This window comes from Salvelinus alpinus, chromosome 2, assembly GCF_045679555.1.
Source record: "Salvelinus alpinus chromosome 2, SLU_Salpinus.1, whole genome shotgun sequence".
Lineage (NCBI taxonomy): Eukaryota > Metazoa > Chordata > Actinopteri > Salmoniformes > Salmonidae > Salvelinus > Salvelinus alpinus.
Genome location: NC_092087.1, coordinates 89,988,098 through 90,010,597, shown reverse-complemented (window position 1 = coordinate 90,010,597; position 22,500 = coordinate 89,988,098). Strand labels below are relative to the sequence as shown.

Below are 22,500 nucleotides of genomic sequence, written 5' to 3'. Positions count from 1 at the left end.
CTTTTAAAAACTGCCTGGCTGTGGATTGTGTGTAGCCCAATAACAAGGCCTACAGTCAGGAATGTTCTGCAAATCTGTCAGTGATCGACAGCATGCAGACAAAACAGGCCTTTCACAACATTTCAAACACAAATCGCAGGAAAACACAGGTTGGAAAGCAAATGTCTCCTGCAGAAAACAGAAGACTCTAATCTGTCTGCTGTAGGCTGACAAAATCTCCTCACATCGTGTCTCCTCACATCGTGTCTCCTCACATCGTGTCTCCTCACATCGAGTCTCCTCACATCGTGTCTCCTCACATCGTGTCTCCTCACATCGTGTCTCCTCACATCGTGTCTCCTCACATCGTGTCTCCTCACATCGTGTCTCCTCACATCTTGTCTCCTCACATCGTGTCTCCTCACATCTTGTCTCCTCACATCGTGTCTCCTCACATCGTGTCTCCACACATCGTGTCTCCTCACATCGTGTCTCCTCACATCGTGTCTCCACACATCGTGTCTCCTCACATCGTGTCTCCTCACATCGTGTCTCCACACATCGTGTCTCCTCACATCGTGTCTCCTCACATCGTGTCTCCACACATCGTGTCTCCACACATCGTGTCTCCACACATCGTGCCTCCTCACATCGTGCCTCCTCACATCGTGTCTCCTCACATCGTGTCTCCTCACATCGTGTCTCCACACATCGTGTCTCCTCACATCGTGTCTCCTCACATCGTGTCTCCTCACATCGTGTCTCCACACATCGTGTCTCCTCACATCGTGTCTCCACACATCGTGTCTCCTCACATCGTGTCTCCTCACATCTTGTCTCCTCACATCGAGTCTCCTCACATTGTGTCTCCTCACATCGTGTCTCCTCACATCGTGTCTCCTCACATCGAGTCTCCTCACATCGTGTCTCCTCACATCGTGTCTCCTCACATCGTGTCTCCTCACATCGTGTCTCCACACATCGTGTCTCCACACATCGTGTCTCCTCACATCGTGTCTCCACACATCGTGTCTCCTCACATCGTGTCTCCTCACATCGTGTCTCCTCACATCGAGTCTCCTCACATCGAGTCTCCTCACATCGTGTCTCCTCACATCGAGTCTCCTCACATCGTGTCTCCTCACATCGTGTCTCCTCACATCGTGTCTCCTCACATCGTGTCTCCACACATCGTGTCTCCTCACATCGTGTCTCCTCACATCGTGTCTCCTCACATCGAGTCTCCTCACATCGAGTCTCCTCACATCGTGTCTCCTCACATCGAGTCTCCTCACATCGTGTCTCCTCACATCGTGTCTCCTCACATCGTGTCTCCTCACATTGTGTCTCCTCACATCGAGTCTCCTCACATCGTGTCTCCTCACATCGTGTCTCCTCACATCGAGTCTCCTCACATCGAGTCTCCTCACATCGTGTCTCCTCACATCGTGTCTCCTCACATCGTGTCTCCTCACATCGTGTCTCCTCACATCGTTTCTCCTCACATCGTGTCTCCTCACATCTAGGTCTAGACTATTTACGTGTTCAAGACAAGGTCGATTTTTATTGATCTCAGATTCTCAGTTTGTCAGTTTCAAAGTAGCCTGCAATTTGTGAGTCATTGAAAAAGATTCTGTCAGTCTCCAGTCATCTACAGAATTGCATGAAATGCGTTTATAAAAAGCAAGACTTTTCCCGGCCCCTCGGCTACTAAACATGTTCCCAGTGTGTGAAGCTTCTCTAAGTGCCTCTCCTCTACGGCTCTATGCTGCTACGCAAATGTGATGATATGCATGAAGGATTTATTACAAAAGGGCTTTTTTTTCTCAGAACCCCCCCCCCCCCCCCCCCCTCTGCTCACTTTTGGTTCCGGAACCTCCCAATGGAAACATCCTCATGACAAGAAACATCAGAATCTGTCATTTCAGCCTTCGTTTTTACGACTTAAGCAGTTCAGAGTATTGAGCTTTCTGTCTTGACAGATGAAAAACAGCGAAACTAAACTAAACTTTCCACTGACAGGAAGCCAAAAGGCAGAGGAAGAGATGGAGGGATGGAGAGGATGGGAGAGAAGGAGAGAGCTGGAAGAGGGAGAGAAAGAGAGAGCTGGCAGAGGGAGAGAAAGAGAGAGCTGGCAGAGGGAGAGAAAGAGGGAGAGAAAGAGAGAGCTGGCAGAGGGAGAGAAAGAGAGATGGCAGAGGGAGGGAGAGAGAGAGAGCGGGAGGGAGAGAGAGAGAGAGCTGGCAGAGGGAGAGAAAGAGGGAGAGAAAGAGAGAGCTGGCAAAGGGAGAGAAAGAGAGAGCTGGCAGAGGGAGAGAAAGAGAGAGCTGGCAGAGGGAGAGAAAGAGAGAGCTGGCAGAGGAAGAGAAAGAGAGATGGCAGAGGGAGGGAGAGAGCGGGATGGAGAGAGAGAGAGAGCTGGCAGAGGGAGAGAGAGAGAGAGCTGGCAGAGAAAGCACAAGAGCTGAAGTTTTGGGTGAATATTTTAGAGATGAGCAGTGTTTGCAATCAGCGATTGTGTGTGTGTGTTAGCGGAGTGTGTGTGTGCTTGTGGATGTGTGTAGATAGTGTTCTTGGCAGAATATCAATCGCCCAATAAGCAGACTCTCTCTCTCTCTCCCTCTGCCATCTCTCTCTCTCTCCCTCCCTCCGCTCTCTCCCTCCCTCTGCCATCTCTCTCTCTCCCTCCGCCATCTCTCTCCCTTCCTCCCTCTGCCATCTCTCTCTCTCCCTCCGCCATCTCTCTCTCTCTCTCCCTCCCTCCGCTCTCTCTCTCTCTCCCTCTGCCATCTCTCTCTCTCTCCCTCCCTCCGCTCTCTCTCTCCCTCCCTCCGCCATCTCTCTCTCTCCCTCCGCCATCTCTCTCTCTCCCTCTGCCATCCCTCTCTCTCTCCCTCCCTCCACTCTCTCTCTCCCTCCCACTGCCATCTCTCTCTCTCCCTCCGCCATCTCTCTCCCTTCCTCCCTCTGCCATCTCTCTCTCTCCCTCCGCCATCTCTCTCTCTCCCTCCCTCCGCTCTCTCTCTCTCTCTCCCTCTGCCATCTCTCTCTCTCTCCCTCCCTCCGCTCTCTCTCTCCCTCCCTCCCTCCGCTCTCTCTCTCCTTTTTTCTATTTCTGTAATTTCTTCTTCTCCCTTTTCTCTTCCTCTTTGTTCTGTGTTATTCTCTTCTGCTTCCGTGTCTCTGTGTGTGTGTGTGTGTGTGCGTGTGCGTGTGCGTGTGTGTGTGTGTTATTGGTCTGTCTATGTGTCCTCACCAGGCAGCAGCAGGGTCAGTCCAGGGCGCTGGTCACAGTGAGGTCTGTAGATCTGTAGGACAAGCTGAGTGTGTGAGGACAGCTCCTGACAGATGAACTCTACAGATGACACACGACCTGCCTGAACAAAACCCAACGCTGGGAACAACAGGAGCTGAAGAGGAGAGAGAGAGTGGAGGAGAGAGAGAGAGGGGAGGAGAGAGAGAGGGGAGGAGAGAGAAGAGGAGGAGAGAGAGGGGAGGAGAGAGAGAGAGGGGAGGAGAGAGAGAGGGGAGGAGAGAGAAGAGGAGGAGAGAGAGGGGAGGAGAGAGAGAGAGACAGAGGGAGAGACAGAGGCGAGGAGAGAGAGAGAAGGGGGAGTAGAGAGAGTTAGAGGGAGAGAAAGAGAGAGGGGGAGAGAGGGGGGAGGAGAGAAACATATTTTAGAATGACTGTATGAGTGTGTAGAGAGTTTGAAAGTATGTGTGGAGTGACATTGTGTGTCTCCTCACCTCTATGCTCCTGGCTGGTGGTTCAAGGGCGGAGAGCGGCGTGGGGGCGGGGCTACAGAGAGGTCTGTGGGTGGGGAAAACTGCCAAGCCCACCAGGTACACCCCCGCATCAGGAACACGCACTAGAGAGAGAGAGAGAGAGAGAGAGAGAGAGAGAGAGAGAGAGAGAGAGAGAGAGAGAGAGAGAGAGAGAGAGAGAGAGAGAGAGAGAGAGAGAGAGAGAGAGAGAGAGAGAGAGAGAGAGAGAGAGAGAGAGAGAAAGTGAGGAGAGAGAGAGAGAGAGGAGAGATAGGGAGAGAGAGAGAGAGAGAGAGAGAGAGAGAGAGAGAGAGAGAGAGAGAGAGAGAGAGAGAGAGAGAGAGAGAGAGAGGGAGAGGGAGAACAGGAAAGAGAGGGGGAGAGAGAGAACAGGAAAGAGAGGGAGAGAAAGTAAATAGAGAGAGAGAGAGAGGAAGAAAAGGAAAGAGAGGAGAGAGAAAGTAAGAAAGACAGAGAGAGAATTACACTTCTGTTCCCAACATTAAAGAATCATTAAAAGCTCAGTTATATTCCCCTCAGATGTTCAGATAGCAAGACAGGAGCAGGGAACAGTAATTACTGAAGATACTCTTTGAACAAGGAATTCCTCTGCAGCATCAAACTTCAATTTAAAATGATAAAGAGGAGAGGAGAGGAGAGGAGAGGGGGAAGACGAGAGGAGAGGAGAGGAGAGGAGAGGAGAGGAGAGGAGAGGAGAAAAGAGGGGAGAGGAGAGGAGAGGAGAGGAGAGGAGAGGAGAGGAGAGGAGAGGAGAGGAGAGGAGAGGAGAGGAGAGGAGAGAAAAGAGGGAAGAGAGGGAAGAGAGGGAAGAGAGGGAAGAGAAGACGAGAGGAGAGGAGAGGAGAGGAGAGGAGAGGAGAGGAGAGGAGAGGAGAGGAGAGGAGAGGAGAGGAGAGGAGAGGAGAGGAGAGGAGAGGAGAGGAGAGGAGAGGAGAGGAGAGGGAAGACAAGAGGGAGAGCCCTGAAGACAGAGAAGAAGATGGAAGAATAGATGTCTCTGTAGTACTACTGGGGAAAATACTATCCTAGTAGTACTACTGGAGAAAACACTATCCTAGTAGTACTACTGGGGAAAACACTATCCTAGTAGTACTACTGGAGAAAACACTATCCTAGTAGTACTACTGGAGAAAACACTATCCTAGTAGTACTACTGGAGAAAACACTATCCTAGTAGTACTACTGGAGAAAACACTATCCTAGTAGTACTACTGGAGAAAACACTATCCTAGTAGTACTACTGGAGAAAACACTATCCTAGTAGTACTACTGGAGAAAACACTATCCTAGTAGTACTACTGGGGAAAACACTATCCTAGTAGTACTACTGGAGAAAACACTATCCTAGTAGTACTACTGGAGAAAACACCATCCTAGTAGTACTACTGGAGAAAACACTATCCTAGTAGTACTACTGGAGAAAACACTATCCTAGTAGTACTACTGGAGAAAACACCATCCTAGTAGTACTACTGGAGAAACCGTTATCCTAGTAGTACTACTGGAGAAAACACCATCCTAGTAGTACTACTGGAGAAAACACCATCCTAGTAGTACTACTGGAGAAACCGTTATCCTAGTAGTACTACTGGAGAAAACACTATCCTAGTAGTACTACTGGAGAAAACACTATCCTAGTAGTACTACTGGTGAAAATACTATCCTAGTAGTACTACTGGAGAAAACACTATCCTAGTAGTACTACTGGAGAAAACACTATCCTAGTAGTACTACTGGAGAAAACACTATCCTAGTAGTACTACTGGAGAAAACACTATCCTAGTAGTACTACTGGAGAAAACACTATCCTAGTAGTACTACTGGAGAAAACACTATCCTAGTAGTACTACTGGAGAAAACACTATCCTAGTAGTACTACTGGAGAAAACACTATCCTAGTAGTACTACTGGAGAAAACACTATCCTAGTAGTACTACTGGAGAAAACACTATCCTAGTAGTACTACTGATAAAGAAGAGCGTGTAACCTTGGTGTGTTCCTCTGTCTACACCGTGTGATTACAACATGTCACAACGGGACTTGATGGCCCTGTTGGTATGTAACAGTGTGAGAGACAGTCGCGGTGGGGGGGACTGCAGCTGCTGTAAAGGAAGAGTCAACAGAGTGGCCCCGCCAAGCATGTGCGTGTGCGTGTGTGTGTGTGTGTGTGTAGCCTCCTACCTTGGGGGCTGTACTGACAGAAGTAGGCCCGTTTAGTGCTGCAGGGGTGTGAGCTGGGCAGAGCTGTGTGGTCTAGAGACACACACACTTTCCCCCGGACCAGCGTAGCCCGGTCTCTCCCTCCGCCCTCGCCCTCCAGCGCCTCCGAGCCGTCCACCCAGCGCAGCGAGCCTGGAGAGTCCACGTCACTGAGACCCAGCCAAACACCACGCTCCCTGTAGAGAACACACACATTACAGACACACACACCTTACAGACACACACCTTATAGACACACACCTTACAGACACACACCTTATAGACACACACCTTACAGACACACACCTTACAGACACACACCTTACAGACACACACCTTACAGACACACACCTTACAGACACACACCTTATAGACACACACCTTATAGAGAACACACACGTTTAGAGAACACACACACACATGTTAGCGACGGAGACCACACACACACACAGGTTAGAGAACCGTGACCAGGTGATGTTAAACGTTAAGAAAAGTCAGACCTCTGACATGGCTACTAAAAACCTTCACATTGTATGGACCTCAATGTCCTCTCCTCATAGGATTACACACACACACACACGCACACGCACGCACGCACGCGCACACACACACACATACGTCAGTTACGTGTGGTAGCAGAACACTAGGGTCACAGTAAAATCTACAGCGTGTGTGTGTGTGTGTGTATATACATGTGTGTGTATGTATGTACAGTGAGGGAAAAAAGTATTTGATCCCCTGCTGATTTTGTACGTTTGCCCACTGACAAAGAAATGATCAGTCTATAATTTTAATGGTAGGTTTATTTGAACAGTGAGAGACAGAATATCAACAAAAAAATCCAGAAAAACGCATGTCAAAAATGTTATGAATTGATTTGCATTTTAATGAGGGAAATAAGTATTTGACCCCTCTGCAAAACATGACTTAGTACTTGGTGGCAAAACCCTTGTTGGCAATCACAGAGGTCAGACGTTTCTTGTAGTTGGCCACCAGGTTTGCACACATCTCAGGAGGGATTTTGTCCCACTCCTCTTTGCAGATCTTCTTCAAGTCATTAAGGTTTCGAGGCTGACGTTTGGCAACTCGAACCTTCAGCTCCCTCCACAGATTTTCTATGGGATTAAGGTCTGGAGACTGGCTAGGCCACTCCAGGACCTTAATGTGCTTCTTCTTGAGCCACTCCTTTGTTGCCTTGGCCGTGTGTTTTGGGTCATTGTCATGCTGGAATACCCATCCACGACCCGTTTTCAATACCCTGGCTGAGGGAAGGAGGTTTTCACCCAAGATTTGACGGTACATGGGCCCGTCCATCGTCCCTTTGATGCGGTGAAGTTGTCCTGTCCCTTTAGCAGAAAAACACCCCCAAAGCATAATGTTTCCACCTCCATGTTTGACGGTGGGGATGGTTTCTTGGGGTCATAGGCAGCATTCCTCCTCCTCCAAACACGGCAAGTTGGGTTGATGCCAAAGAACTCCATTTTGGTCTCATCTGACCACAACACGTTCACCCAGTTGTCCTCTGAATCATTCAGATGTTCATTGGCAAACTTCAGACGGGCATGTATATGTGCTTTCTTGAGCAGGGGGACCTTGCGGGCGCTGCAGGATTTCAGTCCTTCACGGCATAGTGTGTTACCAATTGTTTTCTTGATGACTATGGTCCCAGCTGCCTTGAGATCATTGACAAGATCCTCCTGTGTAGTTCTGGGCTGATTCCTCACCGTTCTCATGATCATTGCAACTCCACGAGGTGAGATCTTGCATGGAGCCCCAGGCTGAGGGAGATTGACAGTTCTTTTGTGTTTCTTCCATTTGCGAATAATCACAGAAAATGTTGTCACCTTCTCACCAAGCTGCTTGGCGATGGTCTTGTAGCCCATTCCAGCCTTGTGTAGGTCTACAATCTTGTCCCTGACATCCTTGGAGAGCTCTTTGGTCTTGGCCATGGTGGAGAGTTTGGAATCTGATTGATTGATTGCTTCTGTGGACAGGTATCTTTTATACAGGTAAGAAACTGAGATTAGGAGCACTCCCTTTAAGAGTGTGCTCCTAATCTCCGTTCGTTACCTGTATGAAAGACACCTGGGAGCCAGAAATCTTTTTGATTGAGAAGGGGTCAAATACTTATTTCCCTCATTAAAATGCAAATCAATTTATAACATTTTTGACATGCATTTTTCTGGATATTTTTGTTGTTATTCTGTCTCTCACTGTTCAAATAAACCTACCATTAAAATTATAGACTGATAATTTCTTTGTCAGTGGGCAAACGTACAAAATCAGCAGGGGATCAAATACTTTTTTCCCTCACTGTACATGTGTGTGTGTGTGTATGTGTACATGTGTGTACATGTGTGTGTACATGTGTGTGTGTGTGTGTGTGTGTACATGTGCACCTCATGATGTGCTATAGCTGAGCTCTGACAGTATAGCTCTGCTGTAATGAGTTGAATATAAAACGACTGTGTTACAATATGAACACTAGTTACAGGATTTACTTCTAAACTGTGTCACGAAACCACCTAGTTTCAGAACCTACTTTTTCCCACTGCTGAGAAGCTCAGGCAAACTGGTTCCTGATTCACTTGAACTCCTGTGCAGAGAGTTCCAAATGGAATGGTTGTTTCTGCTCTCTGGACGTTTGAACGGCACAACAGGCCTTTATTACAGAGCAGAGTTCATTCAAATTATCTCTCTGTCTCTCTCTCTCTCCCTCTCTCTCTCTGTGTCTCTCTCTCTCTCTCTCGCTCTCTCTCTCTCTTCCCCCCCCACTCTCTCTCTCTCTCTCTGTGTCTCTCTCTCTCTCTCTCTCTCGCTCTCTCTCTCTCTTCCCCCCCCCCTCTCTCTCTCTCTCTCTTTCCCCCTCTCTCTCTCTCTCTCTGTCTCTCTCTCTCTCTCTCTCTCTCTTTCCCCCTCTCTCTCTCTCTCTCTCTCTCTCTCTCTCTCTCTCTCTCTCTCTCTCTCTCTCTCTCTCTCTCTCTCTCTGTCTCTCTCTCTTTCCCTCTCTCTCTCTCTCTCCAAGTGGTTGTATCTCTTTCGCTCGTTGTTATACACTCTCTTCTCTCGTTACACACTCACACCCGTCACTCTTGTTATTTTTCAAATGTCTCTCCCGCATTCCATCTCTCTCTCTCTTTTCGTCTCGCTTTCTCCTATTCTTGATACACACACACCCGTTCTCCTGTTATTTTTTGAACGTCTCTCTGTATGGCTCCAGCAGCCAAATACTCACATCTGGAGAAAACTAGAACTGAGGAAAATAGAGGGGAGAGAAAGAGAGGTCTTTGTGCCAAAAAGAAAACAATGAAGAAGTGAGTTGTTACATAAGATGGAGAGGAGAGGAGAGGAGAGGAGAGGAGAGGAGAGGAGAGGAGAGGAGAGGAGAGGAGAGGAGAGGAGAGGAGAGGAGAGGAGAGGAGAGGAGGAGAGAATGAGAGGAGAGGAGAGGAAGAGAGGAGAGGAGAGAAGGGGATGAGAGGAAAGGGGAGGCGAGAGAAAGGGAGAGGAGGAGGGGAGGGGAGAGGAGGAGGGGAGAGGACAGGGGAGGAGTAAAGGAGGACTGTGCCCCATCTGGGTTAAAATGATGAAGGGGATAACACTTTATGTAGGTAGACTATCTACAGATATCAGTAACATATCACCTCTGTTGACTTTCAAGGAAGACTGTAGTCCATCTACAGATGTTCAACAAGGAAGACTAGTCCATCTGTAGATGTTCAACCAGGTAGACTGTAGTCCATCTATACTGTAGGTGTTCAACCAGGTAGACTGTAGTCCATCTATACAGTAGATGTTCAACCAGGTAGACTGTAGTCCATCTATACTGTAGGTGTTCAACCAGGTAGACTGTAGTCCATCTATACTCTATGTTCAACCAGGTAGACTGTAGTCCATCTATACTGTATGTTGAACCAGGTAGACTGTAGTCCATCTATACTGTAGATGTTCAACCAGGTAGACTGTAGTCCATCTATACTGTAGATGTTCAACCAGGTAGACTGTAGTGCATCTATAGATGTTCAACCAGGTAGACTGTAGTCCATCTATACTGTAGGTGTTCAACCAGGTAGACTGTAGTCCATCTATAGATGTTCAACCAGGTAGACTGAGTCACTGGCTTGCTGGTGCTCTTTCATGCCGTCCCTAGGAGGGGTGCGTCACTTGAGTGGGTTGAGTTACTGACGTGATCTTCCTGTCTGGGTTGGCGCCCCCCCTTGGTTTGTGCTGTGGTGGAGACCTTTGTGGGCTATACTCGGCCTTGTCTCAGGATTGTAAGTTGGTGGTTGAGGATTTCCCTCTAGTGGTGCGGGGGCTGTGCTTTGGCAAAGTGGGTGGGGTTATATCCTTCCTATTTGGCCCTGTCCGGGGGTTTCTTCGGATGGGGCCACAGTGTCTCCTGACCGCTCCTGTCTCAGCCTCCAGTATTTATGCTGCAGTAGTTTGTGTCGGGGGGCTAGGGTCAGTTGGTTACCTGGAGTACTTCTCCTGTCTTATCCAGTGTCCTGTGTGAATTTAAGTATGCTCTCTCTAATTCTCTCGTTCTCTCTTTCTTTCTCTCGGAGGACCTGAGCCCTAGGACCATACGTCGGGACTACCGGCCGTGGTGACTCCTTGCTGTCCCCAGTCCGCCTGGCCTTGCTGCTATTCCAGTTTCAACTGTTCTGCCTGCGGTTATGGAACCCCTACCTGTCCCAGACCTGCTGTTTTCAACTCTTAATGATCGGCTATGAAAAGCCAACTGAGATTTATTCCTGATTATTATTTGACCATGCTTGTCATTTATGGAAATTTTGAAAATCTTGGCTCTCTCTAATTTTCTCCTTCTCTCTTTCTTTCTCTCGGAGGACCTGGGCCCTAGGACCATGCGTCGGGACTGCCGCCCGTGGTGACTCCTTGCTGTCCCCAGTCCGCCTGGCCTTGCTGCTATTCCAGTTTCAGCTGTTCTGCCTGCGGTTATGGAACCGCCACCTGTCCCAGACCTGTTGTTTTTCAACTCTTGATGATCGGCTATGAAAAGCCAACTGAAAATTATTCATGATTATTATTTGACCATGCTTGTCACTTATGAACATTTTTGAACATCTTGGCATAGTTCTGTTATAATCTCTGGTTCCTCTCTAGGTTTCTTCCTAGGTTTTGGCCTTTCTAGGGAGTTTTTCCTAGCCACCGTGCTTCTACACCTGCATTACTAGCTGTTTGGGGTTTTAGGCTGGGTGTCTGTACAGCACTTCGAGATATTAGCTGATGTACGAAGGGCTATATAAAATAAAATTGATTGATTGATTGATAGACTGTAGTCCATCTATACTGTAGGTGTTCAACCAGGTAGACTGTAGTCCATCTATACTGTAGATGTTGAACCAGGTAGACTGTAGTCCATCTATAGATGTTCAACCAGGTAGACTGTAGTCCATCTATACTGTAGATGTTCAACCAGGTGGACTGTAGTCCATCTATAGATGTTCAACCAGGTAGACTGTAGTCGATCTATACTGTAGGTGTTCAACCAGGTAGACTGTAGTCCATCTATACTGTAGATGTTCAACCAGGTAGACTGTAGTCCATCTATACTGTAGATGTTCAACCAGGTGGACTGTAGTCCATCTATAGATGTTCAACCAGGTAGACTGTAGTCCATCTATACTGTTGATGTTCATCCATCTGTAGACTTTTCAACAGCATATCCCCCCCACCTCCTAAGAGCAGAGCCTCAGCCCTCAGGTTAATGATGGGTGTGGAGCAGTGAGACACACACACACACACACACACACTCACACACACACACACACACACACACACACACACACACACACACACACACACACACACACACACACACACACACACACACACACACACACACACACACACACACACACACACACACACACACACACACACACAGAGTGAACTGTGGAGGACTCCTCCTATGGTTGTGGTGCAGCTGTGTTTATATGACTGGTAGAGGCCAGAACAGAGAACCCTGTGTGTGTGTGTGTGTGTGTGTGTGTGTGTGTGTGTGTGTGTGTGTGTGTGTGTGTGTGTGTGTGTGTGTGTGTGTGTGTGTGTGTGTGTGTGTGTGTGTGTGTGTCCTACAGAGAACACACACCCATCGCGGGGCCAGTCTGCACGTGGACCAGCTAGACCAACACTTCCTTTACACATTCTAGAACATATTACACTTCCTCTGACGGTGTAAACCCTTCTAGCTGTACAGTGAGGACCTGATGTCAGATACAATCCTCTGTGTTAGAACTCATTTCTTCTGAACTGCTACTAGCGCTGAGCAATTAACTGACATTTCTGTTATTTTCCGTTTTTTTTTTAACAACTTCTTTACCGACGTCGGTTCAATTATAATTGTTTCTGAGTCTCAATGTGCAGTTTCTCTAGAGATACATCAGATTAAGGCCAAACTACGTGATGTAGTAGGGAGTTGTAGTTCCCAACAAACTACGTGATGTAGTAGGGAGTTGTAGTTCCCAACAGGCCAATATCCTACATATTTCATATATTTAAAAATACAAAATGGATCATACGGGGATGATTTCTGCATTTTAAAAGTTACATATCTTGAAAACTTGATTGCTGACAAGCAAAACATTTTGGGGAATATATCAACAATGGACTAATGAAACAAATACCACAAGATTGTTTGTTTAAACAGAAAGACAAGATGGAGGAAGATAGAGGAAGAGAAAAACCAAAACAACCAAAACAAGAAATCATCTAAACAAGTAGTAGAGTGTGTAGTTAAATATGTGTCAAAATAATAATTATATATACAAGTAGTAGAGTGTGTAGTTAAATATGTGTCAAAATAATAATTATATATATATACACCACCGTTCAAAAGTTTAGGGTCAATGTCCTTTAAAATAACACCTACAATATAGATGGACTACAGTCTACCTGGTAGAGTGTGTAGTACACCACCGTTCAAAAGTTTGGGGTCACTTAGAAATGTCCTTGTTTTCGAAAGAAAAGCACATTTTTTGGTCCATTAAAATAGCGTCAAATTGATCAGAAATGCAGTGTAGACATTGTTAATATTGTAAATGACTATTGTAGCTGGAAACGGCAGATTTTTAATGGAATATCTACATAGCCGTACAGAGGCCCATTATCAGCAACCATCACTCCTGTGTTCCAATGGCACATTGTGTTAGCTGATCCAAGTTTATAATTTTAAAAGGCTAATTGATCATTAGAAAACCATTTTGCAATTATGTTAACACAGTTGAAAACTGTTGTTCTGATTAAAGAAGCAATAAAACTGGCCTTCTTTAGACTAGTTGAGTATCTGGAGCATCAGCATTTGTGGGTTCGATTACAGGCTCAAAATGGCCAGAAACAAAGAACTTTCTTCTGAAACTCGTCAGTCTATTCTTGTTCTGAGAAATGACGGCTATTCCATGCGAGAAATTGACAAGAAACTGAAGATCTCGTACAGCGCTGTGTACTACTCCCTTCACAGAACAACGCAAACTGGCTCTAACCAGAATAGAAAGAGGAGGGGGAGGCCCCGGTAGACAACTGAGCAAGACGACAAGTACATTAGAGTGTCTAGTATGAGAAACAGATGCCTCACAAGTCCTCAACTGGCAGCTTCATTAAAAAGTACCCGAAAAACACCAATCTCAACGTCAACAGTAAAGGAGGTGACTCTGGGATGCTGGCCTTCTAGGCAGAGTTGCAAAGAAAAAGCCATATCACAGACTGACCAATAAAAATAAGCTTTTGAACGTGTGTGTATATGAATATGTGGTGTGTGTGATGTGGTGTGTGTGTGTGTGTGTGTGTGTGTGTGTGTGTGTGTGTGTGTGTGTGTGTGTGTGTGTGTGTGTGTGTGTGTGTGTGTGTGTGTGTGTGTGTGTGTGTGTGTGTGTGTGTGTGTGTGTGTGTGTGTGTGTGTGTATATGACTATGTCTCACTGTAGGAAGCCATAAACAGAGAAACAGATAGCGAGCTACACCAGCCAACTTAATGTGTGACAACACACACACACACACACACACACACACACACACACACACACACACACACACACACACACACACACACACACACACACACACACACACACACACACACACCAGCCCCCCACCCCCTCCTCTTCCCACTACTCACTGTGTGACGTTGTGGGCCAGCAGGAGGCGTAGGGGGTCATTGCGGACCACGGCCAGGTCTCCCCCTGTGGAGGAGCACTGTCGCCTGGCTTCAGACCAGCTGAACTCCCCTGGAACCAACTGGAAGCACTGGGACGAGTCTGCATGGAACACCGCATCCCTGGGACAATATGGTGTGGCTGGGGGGGGGGGGGGGGGGGGGGGGGGACGAGAGGAGAGAGATCAATGTTATTTGTTGTAAATAACACAACTGTGCTGTTTCTGTGTGCCGTTTCCTTCCAATGTAAGATAATACCTCGTCATGCCAACAAAACGTGATGAATTGAGAAAGAGGAGAGAGAGAGAGGAAGAAGGAAGGGCAGAGATGGTGAAAGAACGAGTGACAGAAAAAGAGAGAGAGGGAGAAGGTAAACGTTATCTTTTAACATTCAATTTTTTGTTTACTTTCGCTCTGCCAATGAAATGTTGACTTTTTCTCACAGACACAAAGTATAATTTCAATTTGGGCTTTTAGAGGCTGAGAGAGAAACAAGACACAGACCCAATAATGTACATATCAACGAGGCAGAGATGAAGAGAGAGAGAGAGAGAGAGAGAGAGAAGAGAGATAGAGAGAGAAGAGAGAGAGAGATATAGAGAGAAGAGAGAGATAGAGAGAAAGAGATATAGAGAGAAGAGAGAGAGAGAGAAGAGAGATGGATAGATAGAAGAGATAGAGAGAGAGAGATATAGAGAGAAGAGAGAGATAGAGAGAAGAGAGAGAGAGATATAGAGAGAAGAGAGAGAGAGGAGAGATAGAGAGAAGAGAACGTTCTAATATGTGACAGCCAGACAGCCAGACTAAAGCATTACTTTAAGACTACCTGCCACTGTATTCCAGACAGCCAGACTAAAGCATTACTTTAAGACTACCTGCCACTGTATTCCAGACAGCCAGACTAAAGCATTACTTTAAGACTACTTGCCACTGTATTCCAGACAGCCAGACTAAAGCATTACTTTAAGACTACTTGCCACTGTATTCCAGACAGCCAGACTAAAGCATTACTTTAAGACTACCTGCCACTGTATTCCAGACAGCCAGACTAAAGCATTACTTTAAGACTACCTGCCACTGTATTCCAGACAGCCAGACTAAAGCATTACTTTAAGACTACCTGCCACTGTATTCCAGACAGCCAGACTAAAGCATTACTTTAAGACTACCTGCCACTGTATTCCAGACAGCCAGACTAAAGCATTACTTTAAGACTACCTGCCACTGTATTCCAGACAGCCAGACTAAAGCATTACTTTAAGACTACCTGCCACTGTATTCCAGACAGCCAGACTAAAGCATTACTTTAAGACTACTTGCCACTGTATTCCAGACAGCCAGACTAAAGCATTACTTTAAGACTACTTGCCACTGTATTCCAGACTAAAGTGACGCGTCTCTGTTTTTCATCCCCACCCTGTCCTCTAACGCCAGCCTCTCTCTCTACCTCCCTCTTCCTCTTCTCTCTAATTTACTTTATTCTCTGGTTTGTATTGAGGCCAGCCTCTCTCTCTTCCCTCGTCTTCCTCTTCTCTCTCATTTACTATATTCTCTGGTTTGTAGTGAGGCCAGCCTCTCTCTCTACCCTCGTCTTCCTCTTCTCTCTCCTTTACTATATTCTCTGGTTTGTAGTGAGGCCAGCCTCTCTCTGTACCCTCGTCTTCCTCTTCTCTCTCCTTTACTATATTCTCTGGTTTGTAGTGAGGCCAGCCTCTCTCTCTACCTCCGTCTTCCTCTTCTCTCTCCTTTACTTTATTCTCTGGTTTGTAGTGCGGCCAGCCTCTCTAACTCAGAGCCATTGATGGACACACCAGAGTTGAAGAGAAACAGAGGAGAGAACAGAATATGAAAGAGAGAAAACTTCACAGGCACTCACAGAGGGAGGACGAGACTGTGTGTGTGTGTGTGTGTTCTGACCTCTGGCGGCCTCCTGTCCGTCCTTAGTGATCCTCCAGTCCACCGCCACGCCCTCGCCCCCCCAGCTGACCAGTCTTACCGCCAGGCTCTGATTGGCTACGGTCAGCGGTGGGCAGTGCAGCTCCAACCGAGGGGGCAGAGTCACTCTCACCTCCATGCGTGCACACACCTGGACACCCACGTGCATGCACACACACATATTCTGGTAAATTCACACACATCCAAGCATGGGTTTTGTGTATTGTGTGTACTGTAACTTACAGTGTACAAGACTAAAAAGGTTTTCAGCTCTTTAACATCCAAGGTAAGAATGATAGAATTACCTCTAGAATGATAGAATTACCTCTAGAATGATAGAATGATAGAATTACCTCTAGAATGATAGAATTACCTCTAGAATGATAGAATGATAGAATTACCTCTAGAATGATGAATTACCTCTAGAATGATAGAATTACCTCTAGAATGATAGAATTACCTCTAGAATGATAGAATGACAGAATTACCTCTAGAATGATAGAATTACCTCTAGAATGATAGAATTACCTCTAGAACAATAAAAACGATAGAATTACCTCTAGAACAATAGAAACTATATAATTACCTCTAGAACGATAGAATTACCTCTAGAATGATAGAATTACCTCTAGAATGATGAATTACCTCTAGAATGATAGAATTACCTCTAGAATGATAGAATTACCTCTAGAATGATAGAATGACAGAATTACCTCTAGAATGATAGAATTACCTCTAGAATGATAGAATTACCTCTAGAACAATAAAAACGATAGAATTACCTCTAGAACAATAGAAACTATATAATTACCTCTAGAACGATAGAATTACCTCTAGAATGATAGAATTACCTCTAGAATGATAGAACGATAGAATTACATCTAGAATGAAAGAATTACCTCTAGAATGATAGAATTACCTCTAGAATGATAGAATGATAGAATTACCTCTAGAATGATAGAATGATAGAATTACCTCTAGAACGATAGAATTACCTCTATAATGATAGAATTACCTCTAGAATGATAGAACGGTAGCATTACCTCTAGAATGATAGAACTAAATGATTACCTCGAGAATGATAGAACTAAATGATTACCTCTAGAATGATAGAATTACCTCTAGAATGATAGAATTACCTCTAGAATGATAGAATTACCTCTAGAATGATAGAATTACCTCTAGAATGATAGAATGACAGAATTACCTCTAGAATGATAGAATTACCTCTAGAATGATAGAATTACCTCTAGAATGATAGAATTACCTCTAGAATGATAGAATTACCTCTAGAATGATAGAACGATAGAATTACATCTAGAATGAAAGAATTACCTCTAGAATGATAGAATTACCTCTAGAACAATAAAAACGATAGAATTACCTCTAGAACAATAGAAACGATATAATTACCTCTAGAACGATAGAATTACCTCTAGAACGATAGAATTACCTCTAGAATGATAGAATTACCTCTAGAACGATAGAACTAAATGATTACCTCTAGAATGATAGATCTAAATGATTACCTCTAGAATGATAGAACGATAGAATTACCTCTAGAACAATAGAAACGATATAATTACCTCTAGAACGATAGAATTACCTCTAGAATGATAGAATTACCTCTAGAATGATAGAATTACCTCTAGAACGATAGAACTAAATGATTACCTCTAGAATGATAGAACTAAATGATTACCTCTAGAATGATAGAACTAAATGATTACCTCTAGAACGATAGAACTAAATGATTACCTCTAGAATGATAGAACTAAATGATTACCTCTAGAATGATATACAGTGATCCCTCGCCACTTCGCGGTTCACTTATCGCGGATTCGCTATTTCGCGGATTTTCATAATGCATATTTTTTTTTTTTTTGGTGCATTGTGCTCTGCATTCTGATTCGCTAAAAACTCACTCCCGCTTCTTGTATCAAAACATGCTACGAATTGTGCTATCATTTTGTCGTCTCGTGCAGTTATGTGTACGTACATAAAACAGCTTGGCAAATTTACATTAAGTTGGCCAAATTATCTTGTAATTTCGAACATCTCCTAAACCCATAATGTCGACGAAACGGCCTACACGTGAGTCACTGTATTTGTATACATGTAATAGTTGCTAATTGTAAAAATAAAAAAAGTTTTCTATTTCGCGGATTTCACTTATCGCGGGTCATTTTCGGAACGTAACCCCCGCGATAAACGAGGGATTACTGTAATTACCTCTAGAATGATATAATTACCTCTAGAATGATAGAATTACCTCTAGAACGATAGAATTACCTCTAGAATGATAGAACTAAATAATTACCTCTAGAATGATAGATCTAAATGATTACCTCTAGAATGATGGAATGATAGAATTACCTCTAGAATGATAGAACTAAATGATTACCTCCTTGGGTCCGGCCCAGGCGGTGACACTGACAGGGTAGCGCCCAGGGACAGCGTATTTATGACGCGTTGTCATGTCGACCGTTTCCGTAGCGTTGACCCGGGGTGAAAGGTCACCGAAGTCCCAGGAGAGAGTGACAGGGGTCACCGAAGAGAGGATGGACAGATGAGCGGAGGAGTGGACGCTGACGGGAGGGAAAGGAGGGAGAGACGCAGTGAAGTCCACCACAAAGACGTCATGGGCCAACGTCCAACCACATTCCTTTAACCAATCAGAACAAAGTTGGAGTTAGTCCCACCACATTCCTTTAACCAATCAGAACAAAGTTGGAGTTAGTCCCACCACACTACTTTAACCAATCAGAACAAAGTTGGAGTTAGTCCCACCACACTACTTTAACCAATCAGAACAAAGTTGGAGTTAGTCCCACCACACTACTTTAACCAATCAGAAGACAGCTACAGTTGGTATCACAGTACTTTGTAAATCACAATACTGAGCTGCTACATCTGTCCTGTACGTTACTATGTACACTGCTTTCAGAAAGAATTCATACCCCTCGACTTATTACACATTTTGTTGTGTTACAGCCTTTAAAATGACTACACACAATACCCTATAATGACAAATGGAAATACATGCTTTTACATCATTTTGCAAGTTTATTTTAAATGAAATACTCTAATATATCATTTACATAAGTATTCACACCCCTGAGTCAATACTTTGTAGAAACACCTTTGGCAGCGATTACAGCTGTGAGTCTTCCTGGGAAAGTCTCTAAGAGCTTTGCACATCTGGATTGTACAATATTTGTTCTGTCAAGTTGGTTGTTGATCATTGCTAGACAGACATTTTCAAGTCTTGCCATAGATTTTCAAGCCGATTGATGACAAAACCTGTAACTAGGCCACTCAGAAACATTCAATGTCGTCTTGGTAACCAACTCCAGTGTATATTTGGCCTTGTGTTTTAGATTACTGTCCTGCTAAAAGGTGAATTAATCTCCCAGTGTCTGGTGTAAAGCAGACTGAACCAGGTTTTCCTCTAGGATTTTGCTTAGCTCTATTCCATTTATTTTTATCCTAAAAAAACTCCCTAGTCCTCGCCGATGACAAGCATAGCCATAACATGATGCAGCCACCCAAAAAAGTCAAACTTAAAAAAAGTTGTATATACAGTATATGAAGCGTGGTACTCAGTGATATGTTGTGTTGGATTTCCCCCAAACATAACGCTTTGTATTCCGGACAAAGTTTATTTCTTTGCCACGTTTTTTTGCAATTTTACTTTAGTGCCATATTGCAAACAGGATGCATGTTTTAGATTTTTTTTTAAATGTAAGAGACCTTTTCACTGTCATTTAGGTTAGTATTGTGGAGTAACTATGTTGGAGTAACAATGTTGTTGATCCGTCCTCAGTTTTCTCCTATCACAGCTAGTAAACTCTGTAACTGTTCTAAAGTCACCATTGGCCTCACTGTGAAATCCCTGAGCGGTTTCCTTCCTCTCCGGCAACTGAGTTAGGAAGGACGCCTGTATCTTTATAGTGACTGGGCGTATAGATACACCATCCAAAGTGTAACTAATAACTTTACCATACTCAAAAGGTACATTCAATGTATTTTTATTTATTTATATACACATCTACCAATAGGTGGCCTTCTTTGTAAGGCATTGGAAAACCTCCCTGGTCTTTGTGGTTGAATCTGTTTTGAAATTCACTGCTTGACTGAGGGACCTTACAGATAATTGTACGTGTGGGGTACAGCGATGAGGTAGTCATTAAAAAATCATGTTAAAGACTATTATTGCACACAGAGTGAGTTCATGCAACTTATTATGCGACTTGTTAAGCATATTTTTATTACTGAACGTATTAAGGCTTGTCATAGGAAAGTGGTTGAATAGTTATTGACTCAAGACATTTCAGCTTTGCATTTTAATTAATTAGTAAAAATGTCTAAAAACACAATTCCACTTTGACATTATGGGGTATTGTGGGTAGGCCAGTGACAAATCGCAGTGTAATCCATTTTAAATTCAGGCTGTAACATGTGGAAAAAGTCAAGGGGTGTGAATACTTTCTGAAGACACTGTACATGTACTAATGTAAATAGTTTTCAATAATAAAGTAATCAGGAAGTTATAACAAAAACAAGGAAGTAATCAGGAAGTTATAACAAAGACAAGGAAGTAATCAGGAAGTTATAACAAAAACAAGGGAGTAATCAGGACGTCATAACAAAAACAAGGAAGTAACCAGGAAGTTACAACAAAGAAAAAGTGATGAGGAAGTGGTTAGCCAGTGTCCGTCCACCTTCATGACGTGAGGCTTGGTGCAGGCAGCAGAGCACTGAGCTTCACTGATGCGGTTGGGTTCATAGTTGGTGCTGCAGAGACACTCCCTCCGGGCCCCCAGGCCCCCGTAGCGCTGGGAGGCCCCGTAACACACAGAGTTACACTCCTCCCGGGAGAAGTTACCCGGCGTGGACGAAGAGAAGATGACCAGCTCACTGCCTCCTCCGCTGTGGTCACTGTCCTCCAGACAGGCTGCATAGTTCAGACCTGGTTAATCAAGACATTCAGCAATCAACCAATCAATCAAGCAATACATCTAGAAATGAATTAATTACAACAACTGTGTATACTGTCCTCCAAACACACAGTATAGTTCACAGATCAATACTGTCCTCCAGACACACAGTATAGTTCACAGATCAATACTGTCCTCCAGACACACAGTATAGTTCACAGATCAATACTGTCCTCCAGACACACAGTATAGTTCACAGATCAATACTGTCCTCCAGACACACAGTATAGTTCACAGATCAATACTGTCCTCCAGACACACAGTATAGTTCACAGATCAATACTGTCCTCCAGACACACAGTATAGTTCACAGATCAATACTGTCCTCCAGACACACAGTATAGTTCACAGATCAATACTGTCCTCCAGACACACAGTATAGTTCACAGATCAATACTGTCCTCCAGACACACAGTATAGTTCACAGATCAATACTGTCCTCCAGACACACAGTATAGTTCACAGATCAATACTGTCCTCCAGACACACAGTATAGTTCACAGATCAATACTGTCCTCCAGACACACAGTATAGTTCACAGATCAATACTGTCCTCCAGACACACAGTATAGTTCACAGATCAATCAATTCAACAACTACTGCTGTGTGTGTTTCCCTGTGTGTCTTACCGCAGGTGAGCAGTGACACGTTGAGTAGTGGTTGGTCTCTCAGTTTGTGTGTGTGTGTGTGTGTGTGTGTGTGTGTGTGTGTGTGTGTGTGTGTGTGTGTGTGTGTGTGTGTGTGTGTGTGTGTGTGTGTGTGTGTGTGTGTGTGTGTGTGTGTGTGTGTGTGTGTGTGTGTGTGTTTCTCTGTGTGTGTTTCCCTGTGTGTCTTACCGCAGGTGAGCAGTGACACGTTGAGTAGTGGTTGCTGTCTCAGGTCGGGCGGTTGGACACAGAGCATGTTCTCTGGGTGACTTACCGCAGGTGAGCAGTGACACGTTGAGTAGTGGTTGGTGTCTCAGGTCGGGCGGTTGGACACAGAGCATGTTCTCTGGGTGACGCACCCGCACTCCCCTCTCCTGAAGCCAGCTCACCAACCGGAATAACTTACAGTCACACACAAACGGGTTGCTGCTTAAGTCACTGTGGAGGAGGGAGGAGAAAGGGAGGAGAGGGGGAGGGAGGGAAAGAGAGAGGAGGGAGGAGAAAGGGAGGAGAGGGATGGGAGGAGAGAAGAGAGGGAGGAGAGGGGGAGGGAGGGAAAGAGAGAGGAAGGGAGGAGAAAGGGAGGAGAGGGATGGGAGGAGAGAAGAGAGGGAGGAGAGGGGGAGGGAGGGAAAGAGAGAGGAAGGGAGGAGAAAGGGAGGAGAGGGATGGGAGGAGAGAAGAGAGGGAGGAGAGGGGGAGGGAGGGAAAGAGAGAGGAAGGGAGGAGAAAGGGAGGAGAGGGATGGGAGGAGAGAAGAGAGGGAGGAGAGGGGAGGGAGGGAA

General features: G+C 45.1%; 1 protein-coding gene across 2 annotated transcripts in view; it reads right to left on the bottom strand.

Moving 5' to 3' along the window:
* Positions 1–22,500, bottom strand: part of pkd1a (polycystic kidney disease 1a) — a 173,188-nt gene that overhangs the window by 114,211 nt on the left and 36,477 nt on the right. For both annotated transcript variants that reach the window (XM_071389881.1, XM_071389882.1), the window contains 8 exons: positions 21,990–22,153; positions 20,793–21,040; positions 18,473–18,733; positions 16,051–16,219; positions 14,098–14,275; positions 5,947–6,161; positions 3,727–3,848; positions 3,236–3,389 (listed from right to left, as the gene is read on the bottom strand). In XM_071389881.1, the coding sequence (XP_071245982.1) occupies positions 3,236–3,389; positions 3,727–3,848; positions 5,947–6,161; positions 14,098–14,275; positions 16,051–16,219; positions 18,473–18,733; positions 20,793–21,040; positions 21,990–22,153 (1,511 nt within the window). The remainder of the gene's footprint in view (positions 1–3,235; positions 3,390–3,726; positions 3,849–5,946; positions 6,162–14,097; positions 14,276–16,050; positions 16,220–18,472; positions 18,734–20,792; positions 21,041–21,989; positions 22,154–22,500) is intronic.